The following is a 15431-nucleotide window of genomic DNA, read 5'->3' on the forward strand; positions in this document are numbered from 1 at the left end:
GGAGTCCATTATCTATTGTCCATGTTGTCCCGGTATGGATGTCTAAGTTGAGAATAATCAAAAGCGAGAAATCCAAAATGCGAGCTTTCTCCTTAGACCTTTGTACAGGCGGCATGGAGGTACCCCTTTGTGACACTTGGTTGAAACATGGCATGCGAAGACCCGGTAGTCCAAGTTAAGTAGGACGAGGTGCGGGCACTATTAGTATACTATGCATGAGGCTTGCAACTTGTAAGATATAATTTTCATAACTCATATGCTTTATTACTACCGTTGACAAAATTGTTTCATGTTTTCAAAATAAAAGCTCTAGCACAAATACAGCAATCGATGCTTTCCTCTTTGAAGGACCATTCTTTTACTTTTATTGTTGAGTCAGTTTACCTATCTTCCTCCACCTTAAGAAGCAAACACTTGTGTGAACTGTACATTGATTCCTACATACTTGCATATTGCACTTGTTATATTACTTTATGTTGACAATATCCATGAGATATACATGTTATAAGTTGAAAGCAACCGCTGAAACTTAATCTTCCTATGTGTTGCTTCAACACCTTTACTTTGATTTATTGCTTTATGAGTTAACTCTTATGCAAGACTTATTGATGCTTGTCTTGAAGTACTATTCATGAAAAGTCTTTGCTTTATGATTCAGTTGTTTACTCATGTCATTACCTTTGCTTTGATCGCTGCATTCATTACATATGTTTACAAATAGTATGATCAAGATTATGATGGCATGTCACTTGAAATTATCTTTGTTATCGTTTTACTCGCTGGACGAGCAGAACTAAGCTTGGGGATGCTGATACGTCTCCAACGTATCGATAATTTCTTATGTTCCATGCTACTTTATTGATGATACCTACATGTTTTATGCACATTATATGTCATATTTATGCATTTTCTGGAACTAACCTATTAACAAGATGCCGAAGAGCCGATTCTTGTTTCTGCTGTTTTTGGTTTCGAAATCCTAGTAAAGAAATATTCTCGGAATTGGACGAAACTTTCGCCCAGGGTCCTATTTTTGCACGAAGCTTCCAGAAGACCGAAGACCTAACGAAGTGGGGCCACGAGGCAGCCAGGGGGGTGGCCGGCGCGGCCCAAGCCCTGGCCGCGCCGACCTATCCCCTGGGCCCCTCGTGTGGCCCCCCGCGTTGACCCTCCGCCTACTTAAAGCTTCCGTCGCGAAACCCCCAGTACCGAGAGCCCCGATACGGAAAACCTTCCAGAGACGCCGCCGCCGCGAATCCCATCTCGGGGATTCTCGAGATCGCCTCCCGGCACCCTGCCGGAGAGGGGATTCATCTCCCGGAGGACTCTACACCGCCATGGTCGCCTCCGGAGTGATGAGTGAGTAGTTCACCCCTGGACCATGGGTCCATAGCAGTAGCTAGATGGTCGTCTTTTCCTTGTTGTGCTTCATTGTTGGATCTTGTGAGCTGCCTAACATGATCAAGATCATCTATATGTAATTCTATATGTTGTGTTTGTCGGGATCCGATGGATAGAGAGTACTATGATTATGGTGATTATCAATCTATTGTTCATGTGTTGTTTATGATCTTGCATGCTCTCCGTTATTAGTAGAGGCTCTGGCCAAGTTTTTACTCTTAACTCCAAGAGGGAGTATTTATGCTCGATAGTGGGTTCATGCCTCCATTGAATCTGGACGATGTGAGAAAGTTCTAAGGTTGTGGATGTGCTGTTGCCACTAGGGATAAAACATTGATTCTATGTCTAAGGATGTAGTTGTTGATTACATTACGCACCATACTTAATGCAATTGTCTGTTGCTTTGCAACTTAATACTGGAGGGGGTTCGGATGATAACCTGAAGGTGGACTTTTTAGGCATAGATGCAGTTGGATGGCGGTCTATGTACTTTGTCGTAATGCCCAATTAAATCTCACTATATTTACCATGTCATGTATATGCATTGTTATGCCTTTCTCTATTTGTCAATTGCCCGACTGTAATTTGTTCACCCAACATGCTTTTATCTTATGGGAGAGACACCTCTAGTGAACTGTGGACCCCGGTCCTATTCTTTACATAGCATACAATCTACTTGTTTTACTGTTTTCTTTGCAAACATCTTCCACTCGATACGTTTAATCCTTTGTTACAGCAAGCCGGTGAGATTGACAACCTCACTGTTTCGTTGGGACAAAGTACTTGGGTTGTGTTGTGCAGGTTCCGCGTTGGCGCCGGAATCCCTGGTGTTGCGCCGCATCACATTTCGCGACCATCAACCTTCAACGTGCTTCTTGGCTCCTACTGGTTCGATTAAACCTTGGTTTCATACTGAGGGAAACTTGCTTCTATACGCATCATACCTTCCACTTGGGGTTCCCAACGGATGTGTGCATCTACGCGTATCAATGACGCTGAAGAATTATTGGCTAAAATAGGCCAGAATCATGATGATTGGTCTACACCTGAACCAACCCCAACACCGATAGTGAAGAAGAGAGGTATGATTAAATTAAATGATGAAGATATGAGGGAAGCCAAGAAGTCTCTTAAAGAGAAGGGTATTAAACCTGAAGATGTGAAGAATTTACCTCCTATAGAAGATTTATGTGAGATAACTCCCCCTTCATCCATGATTGAGGTACACTCTCTTCAACGCTTTACTAGGGAAGATATTCCGTATTCAAAACCTCCTGCTCAATGCTTAGATGAGTTTGATAATTATATTGTTAAGCAAGAAAACTTTAATATGAGAGTAGAGAATCATTTAATGGAAAATTCTCGAGCTATTAGTGAATTGCATGATATTGTGGAGAGAACCTCCAATTATGTTAAGATACTTGTTAAACATTTTCATATGGTTCAAACTCAAATTGATCAACTCACTAAAGTGCAAAATGACTTGTTGGGAAATAATTCTAAAGAAAAACATGCTTATGAAGTAACAACTAGAGGTGGTGTTTCTACCTAGGATCCTCTATATCCTGAAGGGCATCCCAAAAGAGTTGAACAAGATTCTCAACTAACTAAAATTAGTGCTCCATCTAAGAAAAAGAAAAAGAAACATAAGAATGTTGTAGAATCCTCTGAACCTGTTAATGATCCTAATAGTATTTCTATTTCTGATGCTGAAACTGAAAGTGGTAATGAACATGATAAAGATAATGATAAGGATGATACTCCTGATAAAGAAGAGGTTGAAGAAGAACCTAAAAAGCATGCTAAAAATAAAAAGTACACTAAAGAAGATTTTATTGCTGAGAAACATGGTAATGAAAGAGAACCTTGGGTTCAAAAGCAAATGCCTTTTCCTGCTAAGAAACTAAAATCAAAGGAGGAGGAACATTATAATAAATTTTGTGATTGGATGAAACCTTTATTTTTGCAAATCCCTTTGACTGATGCTATTAAATTGCCTCCTTATTCAAAGTATATGAAAGATATTGTCTCTAACAAAAGGAAAATTCCCAATGAGGAGATTTCCACTATGCTCGCTAATTACTCCTTCAGTGGTAACATTCCAAAGAAGCTTGGAGACCCAGGTATACCGACTATTCCTTGTTCCATCAAGAATAATTATGTTAGAACTGCTCTATGTGATTTGGGAGCGGGAGTTAGTGTAATGCCTTTTTCTCTTTATAAGAGACTTGATTTAGATAAGTTGATACCAACTGATATATCTTTGCAAATGGCTGATAAATCTACCGCTATTCCTGTTGGTGTATGTGAAAATGTTCCTGTTTAAGTTACTCAACAGTGCTTGATATTAACTGATTTTGTTGTGTTGGAAATGCCTGAAGATGATAATATGTCCATTATTCTTGGAAGACCCTTTCTTAATACTGCAGGGGCTGTTATTGATTGCAATAAAGGCATGGTTACTTTCAATGTTGATGATAAGGAACATACTGTCTATTTTCCCAAGAGGATTGATAAAGTATATGGAGTTAATACAATTTTTTATGTGAAAACTATCAAAGTGGGATCCATTGATTGTCCTATATATGAGCCTAAAGAAGAATATCAAACTCTTGTGATTGGATCCATATCAATTCAATATAAGGTAACATGATTGATTTGAGGTTTATTTCTTCTTATGTCATATAAAATTTATTTGGTAGCAAGACTTGATCAACCTTGTTAACAAGTATATTTTAATGCATAAGAGAGCTAAACAACATTTCTTTCTTTCTTTCTCCCTCCACTTATGTTACTTGCTGTAGCACTTTTTGTTTTGCAATATGCTTTAGTTGTTTAAGATTTTGGAAATCATTTTCCTGCGCAGTAATAATTAATTTAACACCCAAAAATGTGCATTTTTCGAAGTTCTCTAAAAATTACAAAAATTATACTGGTAGTCCTATTTTTCGAAGAGGCACCTGGGAGCACCTGGGGCTGACCAGTGGGGCACCCCAGGGTGGCACCCCACAGGCCGGCGCGGCCAGCCAGGGGGGCGCGCCACCCTGGTGTGTGGGCCCCCCTTTGCCCCACTTCAGAATCTCTTCCTCCCATGCTCTTCTCTCTCCCGAAAAAGCTCGCACCAAGTTCCTCTCACTCGCGTTTCTGCTCAAGAACTCGCGATTTTCTCGATCTCCTTGCTCAGACCAGATTTCTGTCTGAAATTTGGCACATTTGCTCCTTGGTATGTGACTCCTTTGATTGTCCAATTAGAATTTTGTTTGGTTGAGTATATCTTGAATATTTTGCTGCTGTAGATAACATGTTTAGTGAGCTTGCATGCTTGTTCTAAGTGGTATAAATTAGTTTTGATGCATGTTTAGTACTCTAGCAAGTTCCTATAGTAGTTCCCCTCAATTATATACCTTGAAATCAAATTTTATAATGATTGTTGAAAAATTTCAGAAAATGGAAGGGAGTAGGCACCAACTAAATCAACAAGAATTGGAGGTACAACAAGTCATGAGAGTTTATCGCCAAGAGGGAGTATACCCCTCTTATTACCCATGCACGGATTTTATGCGGAATGCAGGAATCCTGCAAGATGTTCAAACACTGATTTCCAATGCAGGGTTGGAAGGTTTTACTGTTGGTGAACCTCACCAATATGCTAAACTAACGGTGTCAGTTGTGCAGGATTTCGAATTTCATCGGTCTCAAACTAACCCCATGGTCAGGTACAAGATTTATAACAAAACTATCAACTTGCCTTTCAGTGACTTTTCTGCAGCAATTAGAGTGCCGCAGTGGGGATCTTGCGAGAAGGTCAGGGGAACGCCGCGGGAGCTCTCGAATCTTTATACAATGATTTGTAATGGGAGGAGTTTCTCCGATGATGGTGGTAAGATTAGTAGCATTCAACAACCAGCTATCCGCTACTTCGCTTACTTCGTTACAAAGTGTGTTCTTGCTAGAAGGAATGCAAGTAAGTTGTCTGTTCAAGATATGGTTTTCTTAGCTGCCGCTTTGCAACAGCATAGGACCTATAATTTGGGTGCTTTAATAGCTTGTAGACTTGCTACTAACCGTGAGAAAGGAGGAATTTGTGAAGGTCTTATCGCCTCTCGCTTATTAGCTATGCATGGTGTAGGACCTCACCATCTAGATATTCCACTTTCTATAGAGAAACTTGATGTTGTTTCCATGATTAAACATGAGTTTATTTCAGATGCATCTAATTTGAACAACCTGTATTATAGGATAACTTTGTATAATAAAAATTGAAGAATAACTAAGAAAATTGAAAAATTAGTACGATTGCCTGCACCTGCTCTGCTTAACCTTGATGCCAGGAAAGGATGGTCGATCACAGAAAATGAGCTAAACGCATACATAGAAAAGGAAAGCCATCGTGTAAGGGAAGGCATGGAGGAGGCCGAGGAGCACCCCGACTCTTCATCCGATGCAGCGAGCTCCTCATATCAACATTATGGTCATGTGGAACCTCCACGACATTCTTCTGCGCAGGGGCCCTATTATCACTCCATGTATGATCCACCGGCGTGGAACTCCGACCCTCGTTGGGAATGAACTCCACTTAGGCCAAAAGCCTAAGCTTGGGGGGAGGTATACCGGCATCACTCATTCTTTGTATATTATGGTTGCTGGATACTTGTACATACTTGTTTAGTTTCTTAGAGTGGTTTTCTAATGAGAGGGAGATGATATTTGGGGAAGTGCTGTCCAAAAACAGATTCTGGGCTGTTACCAAAAAAATTCGTACGCACAGCCAGAACGTTATTTTGAGTTTCCAATTTTTGAGCACGTGCCCCAGGTTGTTATCTAACTTTCATTAGTTGAACACTTTTTGAGCTGAGCAATGGAAGATTTTTGTTAATTTCGATTTCTGTACTGCTATCAGGATTTGGCAGATTTCTGTCATCCTGCTTTTCTGTGTTTCTGTTAGTTTGCATCCTTTTGTTTTCGCTTTGTTTCTTTCCTAAAACACAAAAAGACCAAAAATATTTCTGTTGTTTCTCTTCACCATTTGTTTATTTGGTTCTTTGCTCTTATTTTACTTCGTTTGCTATCGGTAGTTTGCTATGAGAAAACCCAAAAAGATTTTGCTTTGTTTTCTTGTTTCTTTTGTTCTTGTTTCCAATTCGAAAACACCCAAAAATATTTGCTGTTCTTCTTTGGTTTGTAAAGTTCATCATGAGTTCAATGGTCTTCGGTGGCTCGAGCGTGGTTTTCATTTCATATTATCCAAGCTACACAAGTGAAAGGCAATAATGACGATCTACAACAATTGGATTGTGGTGAGAGGCTGGTATGAACTCTATTTGTTTTCATTTTTGTACATATACTCATCCATGTGAGCATGCTTAGCTGGTTCATGTGAGGTATATGTTATTTGAGAAAGTCTGGTAGTTCATGATCTCTCATGTTTAGCTCCAATTTATTAATATGAGTAGCATGTCATGGATGTTCGCTTGCATTGTTTTATTCATAAGTAAGTATGGCATTGTGGTATCCTCCTCTGAATAATTCATTTATATCGACTTGGCACATGCTCACGCATGCATATGACTGAACAAAAAGTCAATTAAGCCTCGATGATTTATATTGCTTCAGAGTTCTTGTATCACTTTTATGCCTCCGTTAATTTATTTTGCCGCAAGCATGATTATGACAGTTAATGCTCTCTTGATTTGTCGCTCCCTAGTCTTTTGCTAGCCTTCACTTGTACTAAGCGGGAACGCCGCTCGTGCTTCCAAACACCTGAAAACCAAGTTGTTCCAAAGTGTCCACCATAAATACCTATGCATGGCATTTCAAACCATTCCAAGTAAATTCTCATGCGCTACCTTTTAAAACTTTCAAAATGCTTCTCAATTTGTGTTAATGTTTCATAGCTCATGAGGAAGTATGTGGTGTTTAGCTTTCAACCTTGTCATTTACTTTTGACGGACTCTCATATGGACTAGTGGCACATCCGCTTATCCAATAATTTTGCAAAAAGAGCTGGCAATGGGATTCCCAGTCCCAAATTAATTAACTTAAATAGACACTCCTCCATGGTTTGTGATTGTTGGACGGCACCCGAAGGATTCGGTTAGCCATGGCTTGTGTAAGCAAAGGTTGGGGGAGTGTCATCATCATAATAAAACTTAAATAAAAAGGCACTCCTTCATGGTATGTGATTGATGGCAGGCACCCGAGGATTCGGTTAGCCATGGTTTGTGTAAGAAAGGTTGGAAGGAGTGCCACATAAACATATGAATAATTCATGGGAGCCGCTCTTGGGAGTCCGGTTGACGAGGTAGTTAGTGTACCCATTACCATTCGTTGACAACAACAAGCACTTCTCAAAATAATTTTACTCCTGTTTTAAAAATGAAAAGCTCTAGCGCATGTTAATCCCTGCTTCCCTCTGCGAAGGGTCAATCTTTTACTTTTATGTTGTGTCTCCATTCTTTCTTTGAGCACTATCTTGAGAGCACAACTGTCATTCTTAGTATAATATGCTTGTCTCAATATATGATTGATTGTGGTATAACTTTGATGCTTTTATCTTTGACAATCACTACTTCTAGTCTTTCTATGAACTCCAGAGGTGCCTGGGCATTTATGTTTTGCCGATCAAATACGGGCAAGCGAGATACCACTTTATCATATTCTCTTATGAACATTGCAATCCTGCTTATATACATGATTCATGATGCTTATTATTAATTGTTGGTACCTCTCCATGATTGACATAGCTGTTGGATGATCTTATTCGCATGTATTTCATTATGAACTGCTTAAGTATTAGCCATAGCATGAGAATATATACATCATATGAGCAAATGTGTTCGTGAAAGTTCTTTTATCGCTCAGTTGTTAACTGAATTGCTTGAGGACAAGCAATAAGCTAAGCTTGGGGGGAGTTGATACGTCCAAAACGTATCCACTTTCCCGAACACTTTTGCTATTGTTTTGCCTCTAATTTGTGTATTTTGGATACAACTAACACGGACTAACGCTGTTTTCAGCAGAATTGCTCTGGTGTCTCGTTTTTGTGCAGAAATCCAACTTTCAGGAAAAACCTCGGAATTTATACAGAAGGCCCTATTTTTCCAGAAGACTCACGGAGCCAGAAGGGCAAGCCAGGTGGGGGCACGAGGGCCCCACACACTAGGCCGGCCCGGCCCAGGGGGGCCCGCGCGGCCCTAGTGTGTGGCCCCCTCGGCTGGCCCCCGACGCCCTCCTTCGGACTACTTATCGCCCTCGACCTAAAAACGCACGGGGAGAAGTCGAAGTCGCCAGAAACCCTCCAGAGAGCCGCCACATCGCGAAACTCCGTCTCGGGAGCCAGAAGTCTCCGTTCTGGCACTCCGCCGGGACGGGGAATTGGAGGAGATCTTCACCGCCATCACCGCCAACACCTCTCCATCGACCAGCCATGTTTCCCCCATCCATGTGTGAGTAATTCCCCCGCTGTAGGCTGAAGGGGATGGTAGGGATTGGATGAGATTGGTCATGTAATAGTCATAAGATTGTTAGGGCATAGTGCCTAGTATCCGTAGATGTCACTTTTATGATATTGTTGCAACTTGTTATGCTTAATGCTTGTCACTAGGGCCCGAGTGCCATGATCTCAGATCTGAACATGTTATTGATTCATGAAGATATTCGTTGTTTATGATCTTACCTGCAAGTTGTATACACATGTCGCTGTCCGGAACCAATGGCCCCGAAGTGACAGAAATCGGGACAACCGAAGGGGATGGTAGTGATGTGAGGATCACATGTGTTCACGGAGTGTTAATGCTTTGCTCCGGTACGCTATTAAAAGGAGTACCTTAATATCCAGTAGTTTCCCTAGAGGCCCGGCTGCCACCGGCTGGTAGGACAAAAGATGTTGTGCAAGTTTCTCATTGCGAGCACGTACGACTATATATGGAACACATGCCTATTGATTGATTAGTACTTGGATACCGTTTTATTATTATCTGCAAATGCCCATGCTTTGATTGATATATGAGTTTCTCTCATCCATGCAACGCCCGTTAATCCGTCCGTGTGCCTACAGTATTTTAATCCTGCTGTTTACTATAATCACTACTGCTGTCTTTATTTCACCGCTGCTGTTATTTCACCATTCCTACTGCTATAAAACTGTTACTACTGATAAATTCTTGCGAGCAAGTCTGTTTCCAGGTGCAGCTGAATTGACAACTCCGCTGTTAAGGCTTACAAGTATTCTTTGTCTCCCCTTGTGTCGAATCAATAAATTGGGTAATACTTCCCTCGAAGACTGTTGCGATCCCCTATACTTGTGGGTCATCACCCCCATTGCAAGTATTAGAGCATAGTTTATGTCATTCCGTCCCTTCCTACCCTCTTCACTACACTAAGGTGCAGCCCTATGAGCCCTTATAGGTCAAGTAATATGCAGTCTACAGAGACTGGCTTTTCAGAACCTGGGTGGATGTGAATCCACTTTTTCAAAAGTGTGTTTGTGATGTAAAAACATGTTTTAAAAATCGAAACATAAAATGAATGAAAAGGTGATCTCAAACATGTGCCCTGGACATGAGTTTCGTGACGAAAAAACCTTTTATTTTGCCTCGGCAAAAAAGTGAAATTTTGCAGGGCTATATAGCAGTATATATGTGACGTATTTTGTCTTTTTAGATTCTGAAATAAAAAAGCGGTTTCTCCGTGAAAACTTTCTACGCACACATGGAACATGCATACGTACTCCGTTATTTTTATTTTAGAATTTTGTAACATTTGGAAAATGCATTTCTAACCTGGGTTCACGTGCACCCAGGTTCAACTAGGACTTTTCCTCAGTCTACATTCGCATATCACCATCATTGGAACCACATAAAAGATTAAAACTTGACCAAATACTCACTTCATACTATATAGATTCATAGCCAATCCATCCATACCCTCAGGAACATGGGAAACTACTCACAACGGTGAAACATGGTATAGATCATTGGCATAGGGATTACAACACAATTTAAAAATATAACTTGACCACCAAATAAAGACAAGTTACCAATCACAATCATGCAAATAGCACTTAAACAATATCTAGCGTTCAATCGACCACAAACTATTAACAGAACGAGGTGGATCTTTGAGATGGAGATGGTGTTGATGTTGGGGATGATAGATATATTGATGGAGAGGCCTCCCCCTACGCAAAGGAGGAGTGGTGATGATGATGGCGACAATTCCCCCTTCATCGGAGGCTTCGAAGCAGCCGGATCTGCCATCTCCCAGAGTAGGAGAGGACTTTCACCTCCACCCCCGCCACTGCAAATCGTGGGAAAATATGGCGTAGGTTTTCTGGCGAACGAAGGCGTCTGTAAAAGGGAGGAGATGTTATCACGCTCGAGGTCCAATAGGCCTAGGTGGCGCGGCACAGTAAGGTGGTCACGCCACCTAGGCTATTTTGGCCCTCGTGGCCTTCCCCGCTTGATTCTTGTGCCCACAATCCTTCTCGTGAAAAAAACTTACGTGATATTTTTTCCTCAAATTGTTTGGTGTCTAGAAGGTTCCTGAAACAACAAAATACTGGAAAGGAGGTTTTATGCCTCCCAGAAATTAAATACCATTGCGAGTTACTTTGTAGGAAAGTTCTATAAATCATCTAAAAAGCCACAAATAGTGATAGAACAATTTAAATATTATTCTAAACTAATCATATATGTTGCTATTATGATGATTCAAAATACGTATCATATAGATGAGAAGAAATAGTAACAAATAATATTTGGAAATCCCGAAATCCATTGCCAAGCTAAGTGGGGCCACTCCAGGGAAGAGCGAAAGCAATCTCGGTATTTTCCCCTTTATAAATTCTCTAGCCCTTTTCATCTCGGCCCGCATCAAAGGATCTCACCAAGTCACATCACACATCTTTCTCCCCGCCCGACCCAGGTATATTCCTCCAAATCTCCTTCGCCGCCTCCTTTCACCCTCTTGTTTTGTGTGTGCCAACCCCCACTGAACATTTATTTCCTTCCTCTTATATGCAGAATCAAATCAGGACGGGAGAGAGAGAGGCAGGGATGGAGAACGGCAACGACATCAACAACGACGGTGGGAAGGTGTTTCCGAACGGGGGAGATGAGAAGGGGAAGGCGGTGCAAGCACTGGAGCGGATCTACGGCGAGGTGCAGGAGCTTCTGGAGCGCAACCGGATGATAATCCGGGAGATCGGCGAAATCCACGAGGCACATGAGACCGGAGGCCTCAACCGTGATACAACCCTCCTCCGCGAGTTCAATATCAACATCGCCCACATCATGGAGATCTACTCCGACATCTCCTCCTCCTTCTACCTCTCCCTCGCCAAGGGCTCCCCCGCCGTCGACGACACTACGAAGGGAGGTCAGGAGGGGCTTCACCCTCCGCAGTAGAAGAAACATACCAGCTCCCCTCCTCTTCTCTGTTCAGATTTAGATTTATGAGCCCTCAGGGCAGAACAGTTCAAGTCTCTTTTTTTTCATTTTCTTTACTTTCTTGATGTGTTATTTTAGCGTTGACCTGAGATGTGGACATGGGCAACTTGTTGTGAGAAATAAAACAGAGAAGGAGGCAATAACATATGATTCATGTACTCATATTTTGTGTATGCTTGTACGATGGTCTACTGGATCCCGTGTACGTTAGGCCAGATAGGGGTGAGAAGATTGCTTTGTATTCATGTTGGTGATACATAGGGAGGGATCGAGGGAAGTGATTTTGCCACTGCTAATCACCACAGATTGCTCCGAACGGTTGTTTTTTCTCAGGCTGAATAGTGCGATGTGTTTTCGGCACTCCAAACTGGCCAATATGCATAGAAACCGAAATTTTCCATGCTACAAGTGGTAAGTTTTCATAGAAATATGGAAACTTCCCCTTTCCAAACGGGCTCGGCTCCTCTATAGTTAAGTTGTTACCGTATATGTGTTGTGGGTCTTAAATCTATTGTATGTTTCGATCCAAAGGCTATCCTTCATCTCCCTCGATTATGTTAGCCTTACACGAACGGCGTTAATGCCGGCAGAGGTCCGAGAGACCGAGAATCCGAGAGACTATTTCCTCCACCACAAGTACCAATTAACCGGCTAGTTTTCTCTATGCTCCAACAGTCCAGCAAACAATTGTAGGGAACTAGGTCCTCTCCTTGTGTTCAGTCCTACAGCTCCAGGCGTGCTCCACAATTCCGATGATGGCGCTGTCCGTATATGTTTCACATGGCTGTCCGTATATGTTTCACATGGCTGACCAGCAAGGTAGGAGATAACGATGTTGTTTTTTTAATCGCAGGTGTTCTTTCAATTCCCACATAAATATGGAAATTTCTCGCTATTTAAGTAGTACGATTTTCACACACACACATCGAAATCATCTATTTTTCATATAAATACGGAAATTTCTAGTGGCTCGGATGCTAGATTCCATGAAAAATATGGAAATCTCATGTTCCTAAAACATGCCCGAACATTTCGATTCCAGTAAAAGCATCATGTGTTCCAGACATGCCGAAGTCTAAAGAGCGCGAGTTCAACAAGTTGCATGTAAACGGTTAAAAAGGGCCCCCTTTTACAAAATATGTTGTTATTGTGGTAACAGTTTACAAGAATACTTTTTTTATTTAGTGATTTGTTTACATGGATTCTATTTAGAGAAAAAAATGTTAAAAGATAATGGCATAAAAATTCGAAAAGAGAAAGTAAATCTGACGGTGCAACGTACAATACAGCCAAGAATTCATCGCGCACATACCTTTCAAGGTTTCGCGAACAGCCGATGATTTTGCGCGTCCAAAAACGAGAAACAAAAACGGGCCAGCTAGTGTGTCACTGACCCAAAAAATACAAAAAAACAGTCCGTGAGTCATGGTCACAGCTAGTAACATAGTGCTACAGCTAAAAACTACAAAAGAACGTTCTAGACAATGTGGTCCAGACATGGCGCCCTGTATAGCGTGATCTTTTAGCGTATGGCCGCGCATGACGGTACAGATGCAGACCCTAACAAATATGTTGATATACTCACATCTATAAACGCACGATGAGTACCCTACCGCTCAGAACATCTTTGAAAGATTAAGTTCAAGAAACTGAAATGATTCGAGGATCTTGAGGTTTGACGAAATCACACTACACGTGTCTCGCAGTCGACGGAAACTTTCGTCTCCCACTAAAAGAATATTCCACCTTTATGATACACCAAAGTGTAAAATCTGAAATTTAATTCCTGGTAAATTATTAGAGATGCCACTGCCTCCCTACCTAGACAATCACACGTTGGTTCTCGTCATCTCTAAAGAGCACTAAGCTCCCAGGGTTGGCACGCTCTGTGGTTGATCCTCTTGTCCTCCTATCGTTGGCCTGGTTTTTTTTTTTTGAACTGAGTTGGTCTGGCTTTGATTGGGGACACCTGTGAGACAAGCGTTTCGTTTTGACTTTCTCGTCCCTGTACTGAATCGCCGACCTCACTCGCACGAACCATCTCCAGTTTTTCTAGATCTCCCTGATTTCTCCGCCGGCGCGCTCATCTTCTTTCTATTCTAGATAAATGATCAACTACAAGATTATCTTCACCCTTCCTATCAACAATATGCAAATCAAATTCTTGAAGTAAAATAACCCATCTTATTAATCTAGGCTTAGCATATTTCTTGTTCGTAATATATTTAATAGCAGAATGATCAGAGTGCATAATGACTTTCGAATCAACAATGTAAGTCTAAACTTGTCAAATGCAAATATTGTTGTTATTTTTTTTTTGTACCATAGTTCCTTGGAGCACCATCAAGTTTCTTACCAGCATAATAAATAACATTCAACTTCTGGTAAACTCGTCGGCCTAAAACAACACCAACGGCATAATCACTAGCATCACACATGATTTCAAAAGGTAAACTCTAATCATGGGATTGAATTATGGGAGCAGTTATTAAAGCATTCTTTAAAATATTAAATTACTCCAAAGTCTACAAAATCATCATTAAAAAGAATGGAACATACTTTTGCAAAAGATTAGTTAGATATTTCGATATTTTAGAGAACTCTTTAATAAATTTTCTATAGAAACATGTATCACCAAGAAACTTCTAATATATTTGATATCCTTGGGATATGTTGGCTTCTCTAAAGCTCCTATCTTAGCACGAGCCACTACAATTCCTCTACATGAAACACGATGTCCACGATAAACACCTTCTGTGACCATGAAGTGACACTTCTCCCAATTTAGGACTAAGTGTTGGTCCTCGCATCTTTGCAATACACTTCATTCATTCTTGGATGGAGACAATGTTGATAATCAACAATAGGTTTTGCATATTCCTCCAAATTATATGTATGCATATATAAAGTCGAGCTTATACCAGTCAAGTCATCAAGTGGATAGCTAATAGCTGGTATATGAGCATATAGTACAGCAAGTAACTTTGATTCTTCTCAAGGTATACACTAATGATAACATGATATATATTCTTTTCATCAAGGTATGCATATTTCATATCTTTGGGCAAGGGTTTAAGTTCAAAACTAGGATCTTCCTTAGGTGGAAGAAATTCTCCTAAATCATCAGGTGGAATGTATAATTGAAATTGAGGAGGTTGTTGAGATAATATTTGTTTTAAAGCTTCCTTTTCTTCAGTAAAGAGTTCATCTTGATTAAGTACATATCGCTCTATCGCATCCGACGAAGCAACAACGACATAAGCAAGAATATCCACTTCATATTTAACAAATATTACTTTTTCTAAATGCTTATCAATAAACTTAGAAAAGTTAAACTCTAGTTTTCCACCAGCACATTTGATGAACACATTCTCTTTAGGTAAACTAGTTTCACCACCAACGGTATGTAAGAAAGGGCTACCAAATATAATAGGACAAAATGAATCTTGAGAACAACCAAGTACTATAAAATATGCAGGGTATTTAATCTTTCCTACAAGTACTTCAACATTTCTAACCATACCAAGAGGACAAATATACTCTTTATTAGCAAGTTGGATGGTCACACTTGATTCTTCCATA

At 40.7% G+C, this 15431-nt stretch overlaps 1 protein-coding gene across 1 annotated transcript; it reads left to right on the forward strand.

The window, feature by feature from the left end:
* The first annotated feature begins 11456 nt into the window (after positions 1-11456).
* Positions 11457-11807, forward strand: LOC127303356 (protein ELF4-LIKE 3-like). The gene has a single exon (XM_051334098.1). It carries the CDS (start codon positions 11457-11459, stop codon positions 11805-11807), a length of 351 nt encoding a protein of 116 aa, XP_051190058.1.
* The last annotated feature ends 3624 nt before the right edge of the window (positions 11808-15431 follow it).

The sequence above is a fragment of the Lolium perenne genome, chromosome 5 (genome assembly GCF_019359855.2).
Source record: "Lolium perenne isolate Kyuss_39 chromosome 5, Kyuss_2.0, whole genome shotgun sequence".
In the NCBI taxonomy this organism is placed as follows: Eukaryota; Viridiplantae; Streptophyta; class Magnoliopsida; order Poales; family Poaceae; genus Lolium; species Lolium perenne.